The sequence below is a fragment of the Maylandia zebra genome, linkage group LG13, assembly GCF_041146795.1.
Source record: "Maylandia zebra isolate NMK-2024a linkage group LG13, Mzebra_GT3a, whole genome shotgun sequence".
NCBI lineage: Eukaryota > Metazoa > Chordata > Actinopteri > Cichliformes > Cichlidae > Maylandia > Maylandia zebra.
The window spans coordinates 31,346,150-31,372,268 of record NC_135179.1 but is presented as its reverse complement, the minus strand read 5'-3'; the positions used below and the strand labels follow the sequence as shown (position 1 = coordinate 31,372,268).

Genomic DNA, 26,119 nt, shown 5'->3' with positions numbered 1-26,119 from the left:
TATTACTAAAACTCATCAGTTTGCCAAGGAACTGTTGGAAAATGCGCTTACTTACGTATTTAACAATACTCTGCTTCCAGACTTCAGCCAAAGATTGGTGGGGCTTAGTAAAGCATAAAAGCTGAAAGTAGCTGGGAACAGCTGGTCAAAAGTTCAGCAATAATCTTCCCAGAACAGTCTAGCACATCTGTACTTCTGTAAAACATGCTTGAATTTATTTCTATGGAACAAGGCTAAACCTTGCCATGTTTCTAGGCTGCTAAACACTTATGTCAGTTTGCAATTAAATCACTGTTGTGGACCAACTATGTCACTGTTAACCAGAAGACGTTATGAATTTATATAGCAGCAGCTTCAAAAATTCATTGTAAATTTCTGAGCATGTAAATGGAAACAGATTTACAAGTTCATCAATTTATCGCAGGTAATGTCACAGGTATCCCAAACAGACTGCATGTAAATGCATGGAATGGGCAAGTTGACCCACATTCAATTGCAAATTGAACGCAGAGTGACTCCATGATACTGAAACTTGCAACTAACTGCAAGCAGTTGCAGATGTGGTCTGGTCTTCATAGCTGCTGAAAGTAAAGTAATTAAAAAAACAAACAACCAAAGATATTTTAGCGGGTTTTCTTTTCAGCAGTACCTTTCATCCCGCCCTGATACACAACAATCCTCTGCCATCTCACAATCTCTTTGCTTATGCATTGATATACCAAAGAGTACACTGATACAGAGTTCACACAATTGTGTTCCCAGACTGACAAAAGTTGGGAAGAGCATGAAAAACTACTGCAAAAAGACCTCAAAGCACACCATAAACCAGCAGTTGTGACATCATTGTCAACAGACAACAATGGCAGGCATAAACTGTTACATGAAGGCTAACTAGCAAAGTCCTCCTTCTTCTTCTAATGAACTTCAGTGTTTCTAGCGGTACAGTACTATCCTGGCAGCCCGTGTGGTCTCACTAATTCCTCACGAGGCTAAGTAAAGAGGTTTTTGTATCTTCAAGGCTAAAATCATTAAGCTGAATCCTTCAGTCTTCTGCCTACACAACATTATCTACCTTTCTTATCTCCATGTGGATCAGAAACAAACCTGCCTGAAAAACCCCCACAACCTTAACCCTCCTGCCATCCTTTAAAAAACTCACACCCATCACCCTAGGGACCATTCTCAGCCACGCCCAAAAACGCCATAAAAAGACCATATATCCATATTTTATTCCACTTTAAATTAGCCAACCTTGTAAAACTACGTCTCCCTGAAATATTCATGTAAAGTTTTAATTATATTGTCGTTGTTTTAACCCTTCAAATCCCAGTGTTATTACATGAGCGCCCTGTGTTATAAGCCCCAAAAAACAAAAAACGAAACTAAATATTTCCACAAAAAACCAGTTGAAGTAATATGTGATTGTCATTATAAGTAGGCCTTTAGATGGACCAAAGATTGGCACCAACATACATTTTGACCTGCCATTATTTTTTTGCATTTTTTTTGCAATTTAAAAATTAAAACTTCAAGGCCCTGAGTCTTCATTGACATCCAAAAAAAGAAGAAAAAATAAAATCATATAATGATAATTTGGGGATGAAAAATAGCGTTTATAATGGAAGTCAATGGGCAGAAAATGGTCCCCAGGGTGATGGGTGTGGGGATTTCTGCTGCTCAGCCATTTTAGGCTGATTTAAGGAATTCACACTGGAATATTAACATTGACAGGTAAAAACTATCCTGTGGCAAGTTTGGTTATATTCCACTGAACACAGTGGAAATGGCAGCCATTTAACACATAGCAGTGGCACAAAAAGGTCCCAAGAAGGCAGGAAGGTTAATGGTCCTGTTGAATTGCATGATGCAAATACATAGCAGGGGTAAACACTCAGTTTGTGAGTTTGAAAGTTTCAGAGATGTGACAAAAAAAATTAAGACCCATTCAAATGGAAGACAATCTATTTTAAAGCATTTAAAGCCACTGAAAAGAAGAAAGCTAGAACTACTTTGGATATGCAACAACTTTAACTCCAAAACATTCAAGTGTCCATGTAGTGTGCTGCAGGTGACACTCACGCAAAGCACGTGCAGACCCACTGCTCCTTCCACGCGCTGCTTGTTGGTGAAGTAATCCCTGGGGAACTCATGGATTGCTGCAGCGAGAGAGGGGGAAAAATCACTTACACATGCTGAAACAGTGAAAGGAGGCAAAATCTGAGCAATTAAATACTGACTGTAGCTCAAGGAAGATACCCTGAGGGCCTCATGAAATAGCTCATCAGCCAAACAAAGACAAATAAACATATAAATACAATCAAACACAGATACAGGTCCAAAGGATGACTGAATTTAATATCCAATAGGGAGAGAAATTAAGAAAAAGAAGTTGCACTACAGTGACTTCAAACAAAGGCAACTGTTGAAATCCAAAGATAAGGCAATTGAACACTCATTTCCCATGATCGGTTCCATCGTTTTTAAGTCTAGCTTTTGTCTGTTAGCGATTTGCAATTAAAGTCAGAGAAGAATCTCAAATGGCAATTATGAATAAATATACCCACAGGAAGGAAAACGACAAAGAAATTTTTAAAGCACACAAAAAAATTATAACAGCACGCAGAGCGGTAGTCTGTTTTTCATTTTAAAGTAACTCACTTTAACCGTTTCCTCTTGGTTTAAGACTGTGGTCATAATTAAAATCATTCATGGAAATGTGAATTGAGAAAACCAGTCATTATACTTGAATGTTGAAAATTCCTAATAACTAGTGCCACAATATGTTTAGTACAGGTAAACACTTCAAACCTAAAAATTCAGTACAAGCTCTTTCTCTTTCTTTCTAATGAAAGATGTTTGCTTCATAGGTTTATGATCTTCTTTTTAAAATGAAAACACTGGAAACAGAAACACACTGCAACTAGAGCAGGGCGATATGACCAAAAATATTTATCACGATAAACATTTGAAAATTTGCGATAACGATGTAACTGACAATATAATTGACAAATGAAAATGGTAAATGGCCTGTATTTATATAGCGCTTTACTAGTCCCTAAGGACCCCAAAGTGCTTTACATATCCAGTCATCCACACATTCACACACACATTCACACACACAATTGACACTAGACAAAATACTTTACAACTCCACAACTTTATTAGTGAAAAAAAACATCAATGTATTTTCACTTAAACAAGCAGCTGTTTTTTATGTGTATTAAAGTTATATAAAAATTTAACAGTGCAAATGCAAATTCCTCGCTGACAGTTTAACCAAAAGGCATTTCCAGTGGAAACTGGCCGACATATCCTCAGCATAACCATGTATAATATCCACAAAAATTAAAAGAAGTTATACACACACAATACGGTAATATTATGTTAAAGCACAGTACGTATCACTCCGCCAGGCTCCTGACTACGATAGCGGTAATGCTCCGACAATCCATCAAGCGGTGCGGCTTCGTAGCTTAGCAAAGTTGTACTAAAACATTTGACAGATTTTCGAGCGCCGTGTACATAAAATCGTTTCGAGGTCAGCAAACACAACCAGAGTTCATACATAAGGCACACGGGATTATAAGGGGCTCTGTCGATTTTCAGAAAAATCAAAGGATTGATTTTAAGTGTGCCGTATTTTCCAAAAAATAATAACGACGGCCCGCTAGCATGCGCTACCAAAAATAGTGCTTTGTTGTGTATCTGACGGACGAAAGCTAAACCAGTTCCACACTGAAGTTGCAGCATTTTTACAAACCAATTCTGGTTCATCCGTTTCATTCAACGATTTGCTTTCGCCGCCATGCTTTTTCCGACATGTACGTATGAAAACAAAGGCACTGCCCATGCGCGTTTTACCCATATTCTATCGTGATATTTCATTTTTCTATCGTTGCCCAAAATTATACCAGTATTACCGTGAACGGTATGATATGGCCCAGCCCTAACTGCAACAAGTTAAAAAAGACTAAAATCAAAACTTCAGCCTGTAAATTAAAGGGTGGTAGAGCAGCCCAAGATTTTTCCTCCAGTGCTCAATTTGCATGTACTTGAGTAATAATGGATTGCATTTATAAGTGGATATACGGAAGCCATTTAACACCATTAACAAAACTTAACAAAACTTTCTTTTTTAACTTTGTTAAATTTGACATTGCTCTCCACTACCAGTTTGTCCCAGTATCCCACAGGGCTCTGTTCTGGGCCCAGGTCTACGTACTTATAGAATCACAATAAAGCACTAAACACTAAATCAGTAATGTGTGGATATGCATTTGTTCCTATGAAATGTATATCCACAGAGTTTCTTTATAATTTGCTAGGAAAACAGGAAATAGGTGCAGTGACAATTCTAAAGAGCTTGAAAGTACACATTTGTTTGTTAAGACAGCACAAACTCTCTTAGGCAAGCTTTCTTGTAATTTCTTTAAACCACAGGTCTCAAACCCACGGTCTGGGGACCACTTGCGGCCAACATCGCCCCTACTTGCGGCCTGTATATTGACGTGAAGAAAGATAATGCAATTTGGCCCTTGAATTTTTTTGTTAGGGTGTATTTGTTTATTGTTGAGTGCAAATTATTTAATATGAAAGTAATATAAGCAGCAAGCACAAACATGTTAAAGTGTTAGTTCAGTAAGAGAGTCATTTGTAAAGAAAACAATTTTCACTAGGAGTCAAAAACTAATGTGTACACTTATGTCTGCATTTTTTTTGTTAACTACGAACAAAATGATAGCAGAAGTGCTGCCACGTGTCTGGCAGCACTTGTCTTGAAAGTAAGAAGAAAAACTGGATCATGAAGGGACTGGAAGCCAATGCAGGAAGCCCGGAAGGCTGGTCTTTCCTTTAAGTTGAGCTGCTGCATTTTGTATAGCCTCCAGGCAAGAAGTAGCGACTGATCAGGGCTGACATCCAAAGAATTACAATAGTCTAACTGAGAAGTAATGAAGGTGCCTTTTACTGTCTCAGAGTAACATGGAGGGAAGCAGTACTTCACCTTACTGAGAAGGCTTAATTGAAAAAAGTTTGTCTTAACAACAGAGCTAATCTGTTGATCAAATGCTAGAATGCTACGCTCTACGGTGTCAAATGCAGCAGTCAGATCCAAGAACACAAGAATCAACAGTTAAAAGCAGGACACTAAAAACTCTTAAAAGGTCTGTTTCCATGTCATAATATGAAACCAGACTGGAACTTCTTAGAAATTTCAAATAAATCCAGGCATGGTTGTAGTTGGTTAAAAACTACTTTTTTAAAGTCCTTTGGTAGAAAAGGGGATTCAGAAATGGGCATGGAATTAAAGAGGAAGGAAGAATCCAAGTTACTTGGGTTTCAAGGTTGTACTACAGCATGTCTAAAAGCAGCCAGGACACAGCCAGATATCAGGGAGGAGTAAATCAGGTCAACAATACATGGCCCAAGGGTATTAAAAACATCTTTGATGATGGGGTGGGATGCTGATCTATTTCAGTTAAAGGGGAGGAAATTCTCAAAGACAATGGACATACAGGAGAAGCAGCATGATCGAAGACCAGAGAAAAAAGTGCTGATAGTAGAAATCTTTTCTTTAAGAGGTCTAATAGCTCTCTGGTATTACAAGTAAGAAGTTTCTTAAAATATAGAAGCACACTTCATGATCCCTTTGCCATCTTCTTGCATGGATCCATCACTGGCTTAAAGCTTTTATCCTAAAAGAAGCCACCACATCCAGCAGATCAGTACAACTAGAAATCAAAGAAGCACAAATTCAGAGGGACTCAGATTACAGTCCTAATGCTGATTGTGAAGCACAGACTCATTAAAAGCTGATGACAACGCTGCTAAAGGATTAATTGTCACAGTTGGTGACATAAGTTTTACAGTTTAACTTGGGAACATGTTAAACAGCAAAAATGTAGAAAATATGCATGTCACAAATCTCAGCAAAACATAAATTTAAACCACATGACAATCTGAACTCACCAAAGTCTTGTACATATTCTTGGTTGACAATAAATCAGCACACAGAACAAGACTGTTGAAGCTTTTGACAAATGTCTATGCCTCAAAAGAGAGAATCAGACTGCGACTGCTGACACTGGAAACAGGATTTGAATACAATCACTAGTCCCCTACTTCTGCAAATAATCTCATGTAAGCTGAGACAGATGCCCTGAATGGTTGCGAGGCTGGAGGTTTGATCACCCACATTACATTTTATCCAAGTTTTGTGGGATGGTATCTGATATCAAGAAGTGATTGGCAGAGACCTGTTCTAGTGAGTTTAACATAGATTGGGCATCGTTCCATTGTCTGGATTCACTTACTCTAACATTGGGAACATTGTTAGCAATTCTGGAATGTGGGGCCGCCCTGCTGCTGCGGAGTCGGGGCGGTCTGCCCCCCCCCAACCGCAGGGAAAAGGGTAACACCACCTGGGTCTGGGTGCAGTTTCCCCCTCCAGGGGCAAGGGTACCTAGACCCGGTTCGTAGAGTACGCTTGGGGAGTGTGATCGTGTGTACAGCGTCTCTTTATGTCTGTCTCCACGTTGGTTGAGTGTGGAGTAAGTGCATATGAGAGCATGAGGGTGGGAATGGATGTTTGTATCTGTGTGTGCCTGTATGTCTGTGTCTATATGTCAGGTTGGGTATCAGACGCCACCTCTCTGGGGACATCTCAGGCCCTCCAAGGTTTGGAGGCCTATCTCCCCCCACCACCACTTCCCCTGCCAGTGGCGGACTTCCTCAGGTGTCGGTGCGTTGGTGGTTCTTTGTGTCTGGGGATGGGCGTCCAGGTACACACCTGCTCACTCCTTGGCGGCCGCTTATCGGGGCCTGGAGCCTGGGGCTCGCTCGGGCCACTTCGGGGGTGGGGTGCCCCCGGCCTCTCGGCCTGGGGCTCGGTCACTCAGGCACAGCTGGCTGCCGGCGGAGCTCACGGGCGCGTCACTGCAACTCCCCCTGGCTTCTGCTCCGCGGCTGCTGAGTGAGCTCTCATCTGGGACTCTCCTCAGCTCTTACTGGGACAGTGGCGCGGCTGCCCCTCTGTTGGTCTTCCTTGGTCTCTTGTGTTCTGGGGGCCTCTGCATGTCTGGAGTTTTGATCTCCTCCATACCTGCTTCATGCCCTGGAGGACGGGGCAGTTGCCCCCCCACACCCTCTAGCAGATTATTACATGTAGGAACCTTTTAAATATAAGCGCGTCCATGCTCACAGGTGTACACACGGGTGATCACACCCACAAACTACACCCTTTTTGGCTCCTACCTCAAAGCACACTGTGTTCTGTTGATCTTATGTGCTGCACAATAATGTTTGATATTTAGTATTTACTGTCATATTCCCATATATCATTGTGATGCTGTTTATTCTATTACTCTTGTTCTCTTCTGCTTGTTTTCTTTTTTCTTTCTCAGCAGGTGACCCAGGTGATTGATATATGCATTTCTTATTTCTGCCCATTCTGTTGGTTTTTGTTTTTTGCCCTTCTCCCCCGTCCCTCTTCTCAGCTGTTTCTCTTTCCCTCTTTCTTTCTCCCCTTCTTTCCCCCAGTCAAGTCTGTCCCGTATTCAGCAAGTGAAAATAAAATAAACAATAAAAGGTGAATCAAATGGACCATTACAGCAAGGCTGGGATGGTCAATTTGGTAAAGTAAATCCGTTGGGCATCTTTCTTTGCCTTTAGACAATAATTCTGATGGCAAAAGAGCCAAATGCAGAAAAAAGAAACAAACAAACAAAAAAACCCCAGCTGATTAGCAATTCGCTAAGCTAACTCAGGGTTTCGCCTGTGCATTCATATGAATGGGGTTGCATTGGTAGCATCTGAACAATTACTAATAAATGTCTTCAAAAAGCTGCTCTGTTGCTAAGAATAATTAGATTAAATTTTAAAAGACAGTTTTAGTTTTTATTTTCTCAGCTATTGTCTTGGTAGTCTAAACTTTTAACAGTTTAAAAGTATAAATGTAAAAACTGAATTAAAACATGGTATGTTTTGGTCTACAGTCAGTAAGTAAAAATAGGTTGAATTTTTAGCATTATACTGCTGTTTCAAAATTGTTTGTGGTAAAAACAATAAAAACGTTCCCTTCGCCTTCAGGACAGGGAACGGGTCCTGACCGTTGTTTGTGCTTATGCGCCGAGCGGGACTCTGTTGTCCTACTGGGAGACGTCAGTGCTTCTGTGGGCAATGACAGCGAGACCTGGAAGGGCGTGATTGGGAGGAACGGCCTCCCGGATCTGAACCCGAGCGGTGTTTTGTTATTGGACTTCTGTGCAAACCACAGTTTGGCCATAATGAACACCATGTTCGAACATGGGAGTGTCCATAAGTGCATGTGGCACCAGGACACTCTAGGCCACAGGTCGATGATCGATTTCGTAATCGTATCACCAGATCCTCAAACCAATGGTGGACACCAGAGGTAAGGGGAACCACCAAGCTGAAGAAGGAGTCCTACCGGGCTTGGTTAGCCTGTGGGACTCCGGAGGCAGCTGATAGGTACTGACAGGTCAAGCGGAATGCGGCGCGGGCGGTGGCGGAAGCAAAAACTCGGGTGTGGGCGGAGTTTGGAGAGGACTTTCGGACTGCCTCGAAAAGATTCTGTGTTTTGTGAACTTGGAGAAGGCATTCGAACGTGTCCCTTGGGGTGTCCTGTGGGGGGTGCTCCCGCGACCCAGACCCGGATAAGCGGAAGAAAATGGATGGATGGATAAAAACAATAATCAAGAAGAATCTGAAATCTGTTCATCATAGAGACTTTAGATGCTATTAAAAAAAACACAGACATAGACCCTGTAGACTCTACACACACAAAAGGATCCACAAACGTGGTGATGAAGTGATACCATATGCACTGGTTTCTAATCTGGAACATAACCTGGGGCCAATTCCAGACAGCATGTTCGACAAACTCTGAGTTTAAAGATAAACTCTGAGTTTAATAAGAGCTTTAATAAGAGCTCAGTATTTTTGGTTGCAGAAAGGAACAGAGAGAGCTGACAGAATTACTTCAGTCAGCTCTGAGCACATTCACCCTGAGTTAAGTAGGTGTAATAATAGAGAAAGAATAGAGCTACAAGATCAGGACTCATCTTGGCAATGGGTAAATGAAGAGCAGAAGTTTTGCAGGATGAAACATTTCAAATAAGGAATTGTAAGAAACTGCATTTTGTTCCAATTACAGATTGTATCTGGACAAAATAAGCAACTATGAACGATTCAAAATGGATCCAAACGGGAAGAACAAGGAAGTAAATGGAGTAAAACTCAATCTGGGGCTCATCTGCTGGGAACATTAAAGCAGAGTTTTTATCCAAAAAGTTAGATTGTTACATTACATCATTACAGTACATTTTTACTGAAGAATTACTAAAAAATGAAACTTTCATAAACTGAAGCTGAAGATGATACAGATACACTTTTAAGAATTTTTGAAATTAAAGGTTAGGTTAAAAGAGTTGGCACAAGTAAAGCCTTTTTAAATAACGCTTCAGTTACTATCACTTAAAGGCTTAGGGTACCTAATCTGTTCTGGACCTCTGTCTGTCCAGAACTTCACTGTGTCTGAATATCTTTATTGTAATGAGACACTTAAATCTGCATTTTTATGTGTACAGATTTGATCGACTGGGGTCACTGAAAAAAAAGAAAAAAGAAAAAAGAAAAAAAAGAGGGACAGAGGTTGACTCCAACACTTGACACATTTGACACCGCATTGAGTGAAGATATCACTTTGACACCGGTTTGTCCCTCCATCCTCGACCTGTCAGAGGTGACAGCATGAATCAATCTCTGTCCAACAGCAGTGGTCAATCACAACACGCCAAAATATGCCGCGTCTTCATACACAGCCATCCTGTGGATTTCCTGTTGAATATGACTCTGCGTACGAGCAGCCAAGCTAAAAATAGCCACGGCCCAGCGTGACCGTGTGCATGTGTGATGTGGGATTTGCTTGGCTTGCTCTGTGTGAGTACTATCTGTGTTCTGTGAGTATGCACGTGCACTCCCCCCCCCGTATGTTTGTTTGTTGCGTGTGTGCGCTTGTGTAACGTGAAGGCAACCCAATGTGCAGTGACATTCTCCCTCTCAACAGCCGAGAGCTCGTGAGTCAGGCGGCTTTTGCCCTGCGTGGCCCAAAGACAACACAGGCCTGTCTGCTTACAGGAACTGACAGCAGCATGAAGAGGAAGAGAGAGGTAAAAGGGGAAGACACGAGCGAGGCAGATGGGAAAGAGAAAAAATACGTTTTTAATTGGAATCTAAAATGATGTGGAACAGCCAGGGGAAAAAGGAGAAGATTAGAGCTGTGAATGACACGGGTCTGTCATTTGATGTCTTCTATTGGTCTTTAGTGGTCAGCTGATTATCATAAAACATCACAACAAGGTTTAAAGCACCATCTGTATTTTCCAGTAATCCAGTCAGCAGACTGTCGTTAATCACTTAACAACATTATGTTGTAGCTTAGTTACCATCTTTTGCTTGCATTTCAGTTCAGTGTATTGGCTAAAATATGTAAAATAGCAAACATATATTGGAACAAAAAAGGAGCTGCAGTAAAGTCGGCCAGTGGGTGGATAATAATCGCCTAATAATATGAACAAAATACCCAGAACTGGGAAATCTGCTTTAATGTTCCATTCAATACACATTGAATTTTTTTATTTTTATTTTTTAGCTTTTCTCAGGTGGATAGCGCTCTGCATGGGTGTTATCTGGGTTTTATCCTACATCACAGTAATACTGATAAGACAAAAATATAAAGGTTACCTTATTATTCATTTCCAGATTGATATTTTTATTCTTGGACTTTTGCACACAAAGCTGCCCCTCATAAGATCAAAGTCTGATCAGCAGTTGGATGAAGCTGCTGTGCTGACAGTGAGAGTGTGTGCCTGAGATGACCAAGTAAGACTTCTGCTCTCACAGATCCAAGAATAAGAAAGACTGTCTGTATTAGAGTGTTTGCTTCAGAGACTGATGGTGTGAATGTGAATGTGCAGGATGCCAAGACTGGCACAACCAGTTGTTCTGGTTACCTTCTGACACAGGGCCGGGTAAGTTCAGACATTGTTTTTCCCTTAATGAATGAAATCATTATTTTAAAAGCTGCACTTTTTATTTGATTTTGTTTCCTTTCACTAATATTAAAGTCATTTGATCCAAAACATTTGAATATGACAAATATGCAAAAACAAAAACCCAACAACTCAGAAATGAAGAAGGGGGAAGTGTATATACGCACACAGCCTAAGTTATAAGTCTGCAACAGTTTATAAGCTGGTACAGTATTCTTCACTGCTGTTAATAATGATAAACCTGTAGATTTCCCTCCTTCAGTCAGCAACTATACAGTCACATGATGGCCTTTTATTGTCTTTGCAAGTTTGAATGGTTCTTAATTTTGTTCTCTATTTGTTCTATAAGAGAGATGTGACAGGAAGTGCTGCAAAGTCACAATGTTCTACGTGATGATGACCTTCCTGATGTCTGCAGCACTGCTAAGTTTTTAACTTTACATATTAAAGAAGCTGTGGGGAAGTTTCCTATTGAATTGTAGGTTTTATCAGGCGTTAAATGAAAAGGTTGACGCTGATCACACAGATTTGGAGGCCTCCTAACTTTTACTCCTCTCTTGTTTTGTCATTGATTGATTTTTCTTTTTGTAAAACAGGGAGGGACAATTTCTCCAAAACAGAATGTAGCAAATCACAGTTGACTTCATTCATATACAAATGACCCCTTTTTGTTTTTATCTTTAGTTTAAATAGTTAAAACATTGGATTTTTTTTAAATGTATAAATGGGTACTGTGAGCAGTTTTCTAATAACTGATCAGCTGTTGCTTTTGTTAGCTTTTAGACAGGCTTTGAGAGTGACGAGGCCTGAGGTCTATTGAGAGTGTCGACTCCCAGATGCTCACCACCTTGGTTCAGGGGCGACTGCCATAATTTTTTAAGAAGGCATTTAATTGGATGCTCTCAAGAATTTAACTATATAAATGTCTGTACAGTCTAATGAAATGGTTTTAAGTCCCACATTAATTATATTAAATTATAGTTCGTGACTTTTTATATGTAAAAAGTACCAACTAAACCTTTTCTCTGCACCTCATCTACAAATGATGTTACAAAACTAAAAAATGTCACATTTATACCGCCACTCTATTTTATATATGCGACTCTTTTAGGAGAATGGAGCTGTTTTTATTTATTTCTATGGATTTCTGAAGCCCTTGACAACATGAGCTCTTTCTAAAACAATCAGTTTGCATAGTTTTAAAAAATAAATGAGACGCTTGTTCAAGCAAATACAACTAAGAAATCATCTGTTGCAGGTACTTTCACATTACTCAGAATTACTGTTCTAAACAACTAGTATTTACTAACACAAGAGTACATCTGACTTAAATTATGAAGTAGTCTGTAGTTTCTTTTGTTACAACATAAATTTTCTATTCCACTTGCGTTTTTAAGGCAATTGGTTTGCAAACTTTTTCTTAGTGAGGTTAGCCCATTAGAATTTACATTGCACAAGCTCATACTGTTTGCGGTGTTGTGTATGGACAGCGCTCCTTTAATGAACTCCTTAGCAACGCTGTGGCTAACAGCCTTTCTGATGAATATCCAGCCTCTGTGCCAGTCCGCTGACAGAGTGATACTAGAGGGGAGGCTTTTTTCCACAAGTGATTATTAGTTTCTACAATCAAATTTTCCCTTGTTTATATATTTGATTACTTAACCAAATTTAGAATCTATGTGTTGACAGCCAAAACAGTTTATGATACTGAATCGATGCTTGGAAAAAGGTAAATACATTATAGCTACATAAAACTACTTAGATTAGAATGATAATTCATTCAAATTCAAATAACAATAAACTGAACTGCACTTGGGGGGCCTATCGCAACTTTTGCATCATATGTAAATTCACAACGACATTCATCAAAAAATATATGGTTTTATCAAATATTAACCAATTCAGATCTGCACCAGAAGTTAATGTCTTCTTGTACGGCCCAAATTTGTACTTCTCCACTAGGACTGGGCGATATATCGAGTTTTTAAATATATCGATATATTTTTATACAAGATATGAGATGTGACAATATCGTTTATATCGATATAGTCTATGTTACGTTATAATTATACTTGTGGAGCCACAAGTTTGCCTCTCGAGGTAACCGCTAACACGTTGATGCCTAAAATCCTTTCATTTTCTGAAAACTCGACAGTGCGCCTAATGTATGAATTCTGGTTGTGCTTACTGAACATGAACCGATTTTATGTGGTACACGGCGCTCAGCAATCTGTCAAAAAATGTTTCACTATGACTTTGGTAAGCTACAAAGCCGCACCGCTTGATGGATTGTCTTCAACGTAATATTACCGTATTGTGTGTGTATAAGGACCACAAATGGCGCCTGTAAGAGACATGGTTACAAAGAGGATTTCAAACTCCAGGCTTTCAGTTACGCAGTAGAACTTGGGACCAGAGCAGCTGTGAAATCTGCCTGTCTTTGTTATTATGCTCAGCGTCTTTTAGTTTACAATTGTGAGCTTTTTCTTATGCACAAAAACAACATTGCTTTATTTTATTTATGGAGCATTATTATTTAATAAATGCTGATAATTTATTTCTGAGTAATTTTTTCATGTACATCTATGCTGTATGTTAATAAAAGTGCCTGTGTGAGATCTGGGACACAGCTTTGACTAAGAACTCTCTTTTTGTTCTTACTTTATGGCTTTAAAAAATATCAAGATATATATCGTATATCGCCATCCAGCTAAAGAATATCAAGATATGAATTTTGGGTCATATCACCCAGTCCTATTCTCCACCAAGTTTCAGGAAATTTGGCTTGATTGTTTCTGCTCCCACCTACTAACAGACTGAGAGACTGACAAACAGCAGTGAGAAAACAACAGAGCAGGTTGCAAATCAAACAACACTGCCATCGTTGAAATTTTTAGGCTGGTTTAAATGTGTCTCTTTCTCCAAGTAATTTAATAAGCGCATCAGCAGAACCTCAGATGTTAAACAGAAAGTCAGTCAGCAAGTGAAAGGTACTTATCAACTCTGTGGGAAACAAATCTGTCAGAAAACAGCTTTCGCTTTATTGGCCGGTTCCATCAGCAAAATCTGCTTCACACTGAACGCTCCCAGCCAGGACAGTTGTGCACACAGATAAAAATAGCAGGCCACATCATCCTGAGAACATGCCGAGAACAGAACAATTAAGTTCGGTGTCTGTACTGTCGCACATCTGACACAGATTGTATGCAGATTCTCACGCACACATTACAAAAACACACAAATCGCAACATCCGCGGGCTCATATAGATGCTGATGAGATGCTGCTTTTGCCAATTCCACACAGCCCCAGAATAACAAAGACAATAACAGTCTCAGCCTGCTGGCATGACTTCTTCTTTCCAGGAATCGTTGTGTTTTCAATTCACAGATTAGAGGCTCACTCAACCCGGCCAGCCAATGCAGGCACAGACACAGGCCAACTCTATTCCTACCAGAGCTGCGTGTTTGTGTGTGTTTGACGGGCCGTTGTCACGAAGCTGTCTCTTCTCTCTCCTTTCCCTTCAAGCCTGGCACTTATAATGAGACTTCCAGATGGACGAACAGGCAACATACCACGAAATAACTACTGTTCTAACAGACTGAATGCACGTGCAGGAGTGTGCAGTGCTGGTGGACAAAAAGAAGTAAATTCAACTTTTTTAATTCTGTTCATATCAAAATCTTGGAAAGAGCTTTGAAACCTGGACATTTAAACTTTTAGTATCACTATAATTCCACTGTTGTTAGACTGTAATTTGACTTTGATACACTGTGAAGCCATGGGTTTAACTGGGATTTGTGCAGGCGTCTTGCACATGCTTCCACAGTCCACTACAAATATACTGGCAAGACCGAAACACAACCACATACCACTAATATTACTGCATGGTATTTTCATGTTCTGAAGTGCACGACTGGCAGAAACAACAGATTGTGACAGCATCGATGTGATGTCAATTTAACATAACCTTCTTGTAAAGAACGGTGGGTTTAATGATGCCCTTGCGGTGAGATATACGACAAAATGACACCATGTTAACAAAACTTGACCGAAAAAGACGCCCCATAAAGACTCAAAAAATGAAGGCACTGTTAAAATAACTGAGCCATGCAAAAACATTTTTCTCAGATGGCGCTTTTCCAGCTACTTATGGAGGATAGTGACAATTGAACAACTTCACATCAACACTGGATTTGTGGTTCCATATCTATATAAGGCTCACTGCCCACTTTACTGAGTTAGTACAGTACCTCTTGTGCCTTTTTCATTCAGAACTTTTGTTTTGCCTTGATAATAAGCAGTTTTGTTTCTGTTTTCCTTCATTTACATTTGAAAGTTTCCTGATTATATCCAGAATGCCTATTTTTGTTTTTTGTCTATGTATTTAAGAGACTGTTTCCCAGAAATTTAAAAGAAGCGAAATACAGAGTACATTATACTTTTTGGAGATACAATATTTATAAAGAAAACACTTTAAAACTTTAAGCTTCTGACTGGTTTATTGTATTATGTGTCTATGTTATTTATTTCTCAGACTTAAAAACTCCTTTGTCCCACACGCCATCAGACTGTTTAACTCCTCTCTGGAGGGGAGAGGGAGGGGAAACAGGAGGACAAAGGAGGGAACAACTAAGCTGTAGTGCCTCTTCACCTCACTGTACAATACCTTTTGTGCAATACTTTTGTAAATAGTCAACGGTGCAATAGACTCAATACTTGAAATGTGCAATTCACTTGTATTTTTATTTTTATTCCTATTTATTCTATTTATCCCCTTCGTATATTTTATTTATATTGTCTCTGTATTTATATATATGTGTGTGTGTATAACTCTAACTTCTGTCGGTGCTGTGCTTTTTTGGAAATCGAATTTCCCAGAGGAACCCACCCGAGGGATTAATAAAGTTCTATCTTATCTTATCTCTTATCTTATTTAAAATGCAGTTATATAATGTCATTTATCACGACAGAGAGGAGCAGTTTAAACTTTGCACGAACCCATAGCTGGCAAAAGCCAGTTCTGAAGACAGCTTTTATCGTTTTATCGGTGGCAGAGAAACATGCACAAATTTTTTTGTCTATCTTGATAAGATTTGGTGGAATTTGACAGATAAGCATATTGCGGTAGATCCCCCAGCTGTAACCTGGCTGCAACACAGGTTTTGTGCTTCCGTAGTCATCCTCTGACACTGGGGACGAAGGGTTCTGTTACTGTAAGTGCTTAAATGTTGAAAATAGTCCTTTATGAATATGCGTCTTGGTTTAGGATTGAACAGATACATGCGGCCGACTGTTGGACTGGCCTGCGGTCTGTACTGATGTCAGCTTCTGCCTGCTGCATTTTCCAACTTCCACAAGTGATTACTGATAGCATTATAGAGGTACATGTGCAGAGTAGGGTGAGGAGTGCCCTGCCCCACATACAGTTTTCATATAACACCAAAATGAAAGAGGAGAATAAAAAATGACCTATTTAGGTTTGTTTGGTTTTAGGCTGGATGAAACCATCAAGCTGAAGGACTTAAGTAAAGCTTAAATAAAGTAAAGCAATCAGCCAAAGGAACAGCTTTTAAGTCAATGAACATGTGGGGATAACACACTGCAGGGTATTAAATGATCAAAGTGCATACTCCACATGCACTGTGCTACTTCTCAAATATGACTCATAACATGTTGTTTTTCGACACCATTCACTACAGACAGATTAACTGTCATTTATCCACTTCGTGTTTATGTCTCTTTACAATAAATAGATTATACTGACGATGCTATTTAAGAATACTCACACAATACCACTTGTCAGTGCAGCCAGTGCAGAAATGCCTTAAACCTCCATTCTGTCTAAAGGGCACGGATGGTGATAGGTATGACTGCACAAAGACTTTGGTCCTAGAGAGTTGGCTGAAGAGATGGGCTTAAACAATGAAGTCCTAAATTACCAGTCAATGCTAGCAACTTTGGTTAGCAAGTTGCTTTCAAAAACTATGGGTGCAATGCATAGACACATATTTCAGCTAATTAACCTCCTAGGACCTGGCGTCCACATTTGTGGACATCACATTTTGGGTTGTCTAGACCAAAATACAAAATTTTGCTCTACAAGGGCCTGATATCCACATATGAGGACATTATACTGGCACTGTTCTCTCGAAATTTAAAGCCATTGTCCTCATATGTGGATCTCATTTTTCTCAGAAACAAAAATCAGGTAAACTCCCCCCCCCCCCCCCCCCCCCCCCCCCCAAAAAAAAAAAAGGTAATTCTTTGTTTTTAGGTCCCAATCAGCCCAAATAGCAAATGGATATTAAAAATGCATGCCATGAAAGAGTTTGAGTCTTAGGAGATTAATGCTACGTCAGCTGCTCACTCTTTCACAGGGGGTCACCACAACAGAAAGCCTGACTGACAGATTTTTTAACCATCTCCTTCTGAGATTGAATGGTGGATCTTTCACTGTGTGTGTAAACCACTACACCGTAGTGTCACAGCCTGTTAATGTTAAGTAATAAACGAAAAAAAAGAAAAAAAAAGATTTGAATTTACTAAAACTAAAACACAAACTTATTGAATGGTCTAGTCTGATTTGTGACTTTCTAAATAATGCTAACTTGATACTTGATACTGAAGTTAGCATAGCTAACTTCAGTATCAAGGTGGATAAGGTATAAGACCTCACTAAGATATTTTGTGTTATCCACATAGGCCTCAATTATTTTCTATTAACGAGTAAACTTAGCTGTTTCAAAATGAGAGACTATAGTGAGCGACTTGCTTTAGAAGCCGTCCTGAAGTTCACCTAGAGAAACTAGTTTTTGCCATCTTCACATTGGCCCTGAGCGGAGGTTGTCCCTTGTGACAGATCATGCAGCATCCACTTAAATGCTGTGATGCAGATGGTTATATCCACAAAACATGCAAATCTCAGCACAGGTCAGGTGATTACAGTGTAGATCTACTTTTTTATAATTGGAAGCATTATTGTTACCTCCACTTGGAGGCTTGTATCCAAGTGGTCAACCTATCTGCATTTATGTCCTCACAAAGAAATGGTAGAATGTGGTCACAAATTTTAAATTGTGGCAAAGGCTTCAACTTGAATGAAATGAGGCTTATTTAGAGTCAAGGCATAAAAGAAAGAAACAAGGAAAAACTGGAAAGAGAATGAAGAACCAAGCAATAAACACACATACACAGACACAATGTGGTAAATTAAAGTTTTTGTACAAATTATTTGCCAAAAAACACCTAAAATGTTTTTTTCTGCCATTGAGAAACAGAAAGCTATAAACACAACACTCACAAATTAACACCTCATAAAGCTCATAAATATATTAGATGTGTGTTTATCAGAGCATTTCGCCTAAGAAAGCTGTCTGCTCTTACTGCACAAAATAGTGCACATGAAAGAGAAACAGGCGGAAAATTTTGCAGAAAGATGCTAAAAAGCAAAATCCACACAGAGCAGGGGAAGCTAATTTAGAAAGCCTCTCACATTAAGAACTTTTCTTATCACACACAGTGAAACAAGCCAGATCTGAGCTTCCTGGATCATTGAGCCTTTTCTTAACTGAGATCACAGGTAGTTAAATACCTCAGTGCTGCAAGGATGTGTGAAAGCTTAAAAACATTTAACCAGATGTGTGAATGAAGAATGCATTCAGTCACACTGCATACAGTACATGCTTTGTGTGTGTGTGTGTGTGTGTGTGTGTGTGTGTGTGTGTGTGTGTGTGTGTGTGTGTGTGTGTGTGTGTGTATCTTTGATCCCCATTTCCCTAGAAATCTCTATCCTTCACTAACCTTTGACTGGTGTGTGTCAAAGCATTAGTCGTTCTTAGTTTGTGTTATCTCCAAAAAATGAACTATCCATCCATCCATTCTCTTCCACTTATCCTTTTCAGGGTCGCTAATTAATACCTAGCTAATTAAGAATTAGCCAACATTGTACTACACGGTTCCAGCCTCATAAATGTGTGTATTGAATTTTGTGCTCACTAAAACAGTGCAGACAGTCTTACTTCAAAGGCAGTTTTACACTGAGCTGTAACACAAGGGTGTCTGTGATTTACACCCTGTGATTATTATTTATAATAATATTATTATTAGTAATAATAATATATATTACTTTGAAATTGAGTTATAAATGGCCATTGTTATACTTAACATTTTAGGGTTATCTAATTTTGCCAATCTTGACTGGCATTAGAAAATGTGTGTGCCAAAAGTCAATATGGGTGTAGTGTAGGCTGCACATACATTACAAGTATGTGGGTCACATTTTGCTTAGTCAAAGCAGCCAGACTCAGATCCTGAGTAAATGCTTGAACTGCATAAAAGTGGAGTGTCTTATACATAATAGATATCTAGATATGTATTAATGTCCCAAGCAGTAGAATGAAGAAAGTACTAGAGTCCAAAGAGAATCCCTTGGTACGAGTAAATATGTCTATTACTATTACTTGGTCATATTTTCAGGTTTTGAAAACTGTTAACATGTTTCCAATCACCACACAGTATTTTATCATAAAAATAAACAAGTAAAACAAAACAAAACCAATGGGTTCATTTCATATAAGGGCCAAAACATTAAGTCACAGATGCTATGCTTCAGAAAATGCCATAAATTTGAGATACGCGTTAGCTTTACACACACACAAGTCTATCTGTAATATTGTAGAGCTTTGTAGAGCTGTGTAAGACCAATGTGGATTGACCTCAGTGGAGACATAAGACTCAGCGGCAGAGAAACAGTTAACCCACAATGCTCCCACCCCCAACGCTTACGTAATATCACAAGCATTACATAAGAGCCCTGTGGCTCCAGCAGAGACAGAGCCACACAGAAAGGAGAGAAAGAAGAGGCAAAGCTGATGCATCATTAAAGGGATCTAAGGAGGCTGCGGTGTTTGAAGAACTGCAGAAAAGATGCTGCTTTATGCAGATGACAGATGGTTTTTCCTACATCTATGACAAAGCATGCTGTAGCACCTGCTGTGTTAGACAGATGCACATATATGTATGCTGCAGTGTGTATAAGGAGAGCACTGTAAGAAGCAAACAGCAGCCCTACTCTCATTAAAAAAAATGACATCACTTTAAAAGAAAACAACAACTACGTATGCATTGATCCTAAAATTCTCTGAAACTAGCAAAGAAAAGATGTCTCCTCATTTTGTGTTTTTATGATCGTGGTGGAGTTTAGCACAGTACCATGAAATCTCCCATAGTCATTTAGTTGGACTGACATCTGGTGACACTGAAGGCCACAGCATGGCATTCACATTATTTCAAACTCAAACCATCCAGTGAACGCTTGAATGAGTGAAGCATTCATTCTTAGAGTAGTCATAGGCATTTTCATCTTTGAAGAGAAAGAAAGTGCTTCATCAAAGTATGAAAGTGATTACTCTGAATAACTTTATTCCACATGTCCCCTTGAAAGAAGCACAAACCATTTCAGTATGTTTGCTCCACACAGGAAAAACCGAGCCACCTGATTCCATCATTTGTGTGGGCCAAGTAGGTCTCTCTAATCATCTGGGATTGGCACAATACTAGACTTTCAAACTTGATCCCAAACACATCAAAATGACAAAAAATTAAGGGTCACATATTTTTAAAAATAGATAAAAAATGCAAATAACATCAATAACAATACTGTTCTTAATTTGTCTGGCAAAAAATACAGTAACATAAATTTAAAGTACTATTTCTTCATCACTGTCTTGCTATCTATACGTCTGTGTGAAGTGGTGTCCCAGAAGAAGAGAAGATGGCACTCTTGGTATAGATACTGTTGCAAATGAGAATCTAATTCAGGGATTAGGATATGGGTAATAAATGTAGCAGTGAACCATTAAAAAGTGTGACCCAAACCGGCAACAGATGATGTTAGTCTAAAAAGTATTAGCCAACATGTTTCAAAAGGTAAAACTTGTACTTGCACTTGCATTGAAAAATGCACGTTTGTAAACTACAGCTATAAGTGCATGCACTCACACACACACACACCCAGAGCAAATCAGTCGTGTAGCCGTCCTAATCCTGCAAATGCATTTTAATGCATTAAGAAGAATGTGTAAGTTTAAGTCTGGTAGCACCACTTGTTTAGTTTCTTACTTTCTATGCTGAACTCAGCAGCTTCAGACAGACAGGGTCTGCACGACATGTGCATGTAAGCAGCAGCAGAAATATGATGTAAATTGAAAATGTTCAAGCCCGTGGCCTTAAGCTTGCTAATCGTTAACACGTTACTGCAGAAGAAAGCATGCAAGTACACACATATACACAAACTGCAGCATGTGGTTGCATTTATTTTCTGCCACAAGTGCTTACAAGTGAGTGGGTGGTATTACCTAACACGTCGGACATTCGTCAGCAGGAAAGAAAAGTGTAGAAATTAGAGAAAGAGAGGGGGGCGAACAGAGAGGTCAATTCTATTTACTGCATTTTCCTGTAAACCGCCCACTAACATCATGTTAGATAAATACAAATAAACAAGTCTTTGTGATGGCTTTTAAGATCTGAAGGAAAAGGCAAAAAAAATAATGCAGATAACTGCAAAAAGAAACATGTCCAACGGAAAAACAAAAGAAAAGACAGCAGGAGAGCAGAGCAGGAAGACTGAGTGAACGGTTGAGCTGCCCTCTGCTCCGCTTCGCTTCTCCATAAACTATCCCTCCGAGTGTCTGCAGCCCTGGGCCACAATTAGCACCATAGGTGGCATAGTGAAGGGGGCGTCAGGTTCACGCTAGCCCACCCTTGAGCTACAGTAGCTGGGCAAGTGACCTCTGTATTCCCTGGGTTGTCAGTGTGGGGAAAAAAACAAAACAACAACAACAACAAAAAAAACTGCTTCTGCTCCTTCTTGTAGCTCTTTAATTGATATTTTAATACGACAGATACTATAATAGTGTGCCACGTTTTAGATTAGAAGCAGAGTCAGAGGTAAATCTGATATAAGACTTTAAGACTTAAGGCTCAGCTGCAGTTTATCACCTTTAAACCTCACAGGACACAAAGATCTGAGAAAGATCTAAGATATGAATTCAGATTTGCAGAAAAGGTGCTGCTGGCAGAGAATCCATAAAAACTTTAAAGGAGCCTTTTCAAAAGTCTGGAAAAACTTTTAGCAAGTAATTTTTAAAAAATGTAATATGACAAAAATGATGAATCTACAGAGAATAATTGAGACTTTGGGTATACAGTTCTTGTATACTCTGCTGAGCAACCACCCAGGGATTCATCTGACCTTCGGTGATAGTGTCAGGCAACAACAACCATTTTAGGCACGTTGTGGTGACTGTTTATGTGATTTGACGCTACGTAAATAAAACTGAACTGAATTCATCGTGCTCCAATATGTTATCCAGCTGGATGGTTTACCAACTGTGTTGAATGGTGTATGTTTAAACTCGCACTTGTGGCCATAATAATTATAATTCAGCAGGCAGGTGTTATCTTTATAGAGCTGAAATCTTTCCCTGAGTGGAAACTGACCTGGTTGACAGAAACCCTCAGCCTAATGTTCAACTTTTAGTGTTGGAGATTCACTTCTAATCTCTCCAGCTCCATGATGCTCACACAGATATACTGTGAGTCTTTTATTGTTGTAAATACACAAGAAAGGACATCTAATATTTACCAATTGAAAGGCAAATTCTGACCTTTTTCTAAAAAGCAATCAAAGGTAGACAGTCCCTTACCATCGCAGTGCCATCTGTGGAACTATCACATAATTCTTAAGGCCCCATGCTGGATGGATTTAGCATAACTGCTTTCATGTTTCTTGATTTTGTGGCCTGTAACTTTCCTATTTTTAGCCACTCTTTCTGCTCCATCAACAACTAAAGCAGGCCTTTGTGCTTTCAGAGACAGATGGTGTGAAACAGAGAAAGTTGAAATATGTTGAACATATTAAGAGCTAAAGAGTAAGATGCTCTTTTTAGGAGCTGGTGGAGAACACCTGATGAAACACATTCCAGATCAAACACAGTCACGCAGGCTTTTAATAAGCTTTGGCTGGGAATACTCTCTCTCTGTGTCTCTCCATGTTCTGCGTCCTTGTTTCCAAGGAGTTTGTTTTTATAATCCTCTACAGAGACATCATATTCATGGAAATGTGTTTATTTGCAAGTTGGGAGGTGTGAGGTTTGAATCACAGTGTATGGGTAGAAGGAAAACAAAACTGATACTGAAAAAGGAAAATGGATAGATGGTACGGAGGCAGGGATGTAGGACGTCTGGGAGATGAATGACAGCAGACTTTGTGTTGCATTTGGAAAAAACAAGTACACACTAAACAGCGGCGTGAGTGCTTGTGTGTGTGCGTGTGCTACATCCATGCTAAAGGTTAGATGGTAATACTGGCATTTAATCAGTGTGGCAGCAAATGTGGACAGTGAGAAATCAGAGCATGACCTGTGCTGACCTGGGATTCAAATGATATGAGATAGAAAGCTCAATACACTCCTTCACTGTCTCCTCTATGGAGGACTGGGTGTGTGACATGTGACTAATACACTTTGATCAACATTAAAACCACCTGCCCAGTCCAGGTCCCGCTTATGCTGTCAAAACAGCTCTGACATGGCGAGTCAAGACTTTCACAAGCTCTCTTAATGTGTTCTGCAGTATCAGGCTCCAAGATGTTAGCAGCAGACCTTTCATCTGACTTGTTTTTCCACAACACGTCTTAATGGTGCTTGACTGAATTGAGAAATTTGGAGGTCACATCAACTCAAACTCTGAAAACAGACCTCACTTCCTGCACTTGTGAATAGGTTTTGGGTACTCGCGACCCTTTTGCCAGTTTATTAGTTGTTGTCAAACTAACCCAGCACATCCCGAATATCACAAGACGTTTTAGAGGTGTTTTTAGAGAGCGATCATAGCTTGATTCTCATCAAAGCTGGCCTGATGTTTATAGTGCTGACTTTGCCTGTTTTCAACACATTTTAACACACTTCCAGAACTGACTGTTTGTATTTTGTCTAATACAGACAGTGTTGAGCCCTGCGGGAGACAGCGGCCTGCTGGATAGGTAGCAGTATGGGATAGGATAAGCCGAAGAGAATAGATGGGAGCCAGTGTAACAAAATTCTGTTTTATTTTCTTAACCAGTAAGTCTGATCACTTTACACTAACGCCACATTTTACCTACATTCATTCTGTGGTTTTGCTGCTGTGAGTGATTAACAAGATAACAAGCAGGGCAGAACAGGGGTTAGTCTCCCCGCTTCTGTTCCACAAGGGTGGGCTAGTATGTACTGGGCACCAGCCCCCTCAGTGAGTCACCTCTAATGTTAATTGTGGCCTGAGGAAGCAGACACTAAGAGGAAGAGTTTACAGAGGAGCAGAGGAGAGGGCAGATCGACCTGGGCTGCTCCGTGTTTTGTTTTTCATAGTCTGATTATTTCCTCTTGTGTCTTCAGTGTCTTGTTTTCTGCTGTTTCCTTCTCATTTTGTCTTCACCGCAGACATTGACTCATATATTCGGTAAAAACATCTATGCGCAAAGTGTCAAAGTCATAGAAATTTGCTTTCCTCTGTGGAGTGTATCCACACATTACTGGTAGAGATGTGGCTTTTTGGGAAATGTTATCCAGTACTTCCACTGACCAGATGCAAAAGTTTTAAATACAGAGAGGTTTTCTGTCTACTGACGCATCTGCTAGCATCTTTTGTCTACAGTGAACAATCTAGGTAACCAGTTATAATGGAAGAAAACAGTTAAGGCCCTTTTACATAGGAAGCAGCATGCACTGCACTGACTGCTAGCTGGAGGCAATAGCCTAAAATCTGTGTTGCGCTTTGCCTGCATGTCACTTTTTTGCAATGCCTGTACGTGTACTAAATGCGCATGTTATATCAAAACATGCATCTCTCATTCATAAAGAAGAGAGCTCTGGCACTATTTCTACTAATGAAGAGAAGGTACAACCAAAGTATAAAATTAAGCTTAATACCTTGAGTATATAAACCTAAACTATACATATGCTTTCCGAAATTTAATAAGGTGTTTCACTGTTTCACGCCAATTCAGTGCAAATATGTTTCCACAAGACTGGTTTCCTTCCTTCCTCCCGTATACGCACTTAAACGTATGAACATACTCACAGAATCGAGTTTTCTTCCGTGTTTTTGATTAAACAGCGCAGCTGTAGGCTCCGCCTCTGTTGGCTGTGTGAATGTACGTCACAGCGCGCTGTGCATCGGTACTCCTTCCCTGTGTGCTTGCGCTGTGCTTTGCTTGCGCAGCACGTGCCACTTCCTATGAATGAAGGGGCCTGTAGTTGATTGCTTGTTTCCTCATTAAGTCTTGTTGCTAATTTGCATTACTTTTGGCTGTGTGCAAAAATCTTCATGCTGTTACATCAATGGCAGAACTTCAAATTGCCAACAATACATCACTATCACCAGTTGGCCTTCCGAAGTAAATCTTGAGCATAATGTCTGTTGAATAGTTAATAGAAACATTGGCATTCTAGGATAACTAGATGTCAATTTAAAAGTAGAGATGAATAACAAATTAAACTCCCTAATTCTTCCTTTATGAGAAACACCCCACTGCCACACCAGAAACTGTAAATGTATGAATAAAATTCCTCCATGCAGCAGCCCAGATTTGAAGCTGAGGATTATCTGTAGGCTAAAATGAGACGAGCTGTTGTCGCACTGAAATGTTCTCATTTTACTTTAGACCGGTGTAACTGGGTGCTCTGACAGCATGTGACTGTAAGCCTGCTGCTTAATAACAAACACATTTACTGAGGTGGAATGCTTGTAAAAGTAAAGGTTCCGATGCAGAAAACAAAGAGCGGAAGAAGACAGAGTGAATAAAGACGCTCAGTTTTTAATGTTTTTCCTTTTTGGTGCTGAATGAATCTGTCAATTTATACCCAAGAAAACTTACTGTATCATTTAAGGAAAAAACTTCAATCATTTCTTCCTCCTGCATATGCTTAAGCAACTACAAACAGATAAAAGGTGACAGAGAATGCAAACAGAAGATTGTAAGAGGAAAATGATGTGGCTACACGATAACTTT

The 26,119-nt window shown here is 39.6% G+C and overlaps 1 protein-coding gene across 3 annotated transcripts in view; it reads right to left on the bottom strand.

Annotated features, from left to right (window-relative positions):
- slc24a3 (solute carrier family 24 member 3) overlaps window positions 1–26,119 on the bottom strand; it is a 131,205-nt gene that overhangs the window by 26,067 nt on the left and 79,019 nt on the right. For all 3 annotated transcript variants that reach the window (XM_004554621.3, XM_076891934.1, XM_076891935.1), the window contains one exon: window positions 2,080–2,156. In XM_004554621.3, coding sequence (XP_004554678.1) covers window positions 2,080–2,156 — 77 coding nt within the window. The remainder of the gene's footprint in view (window positions 1–2,079; window positions 2,157–26,119) is intronic.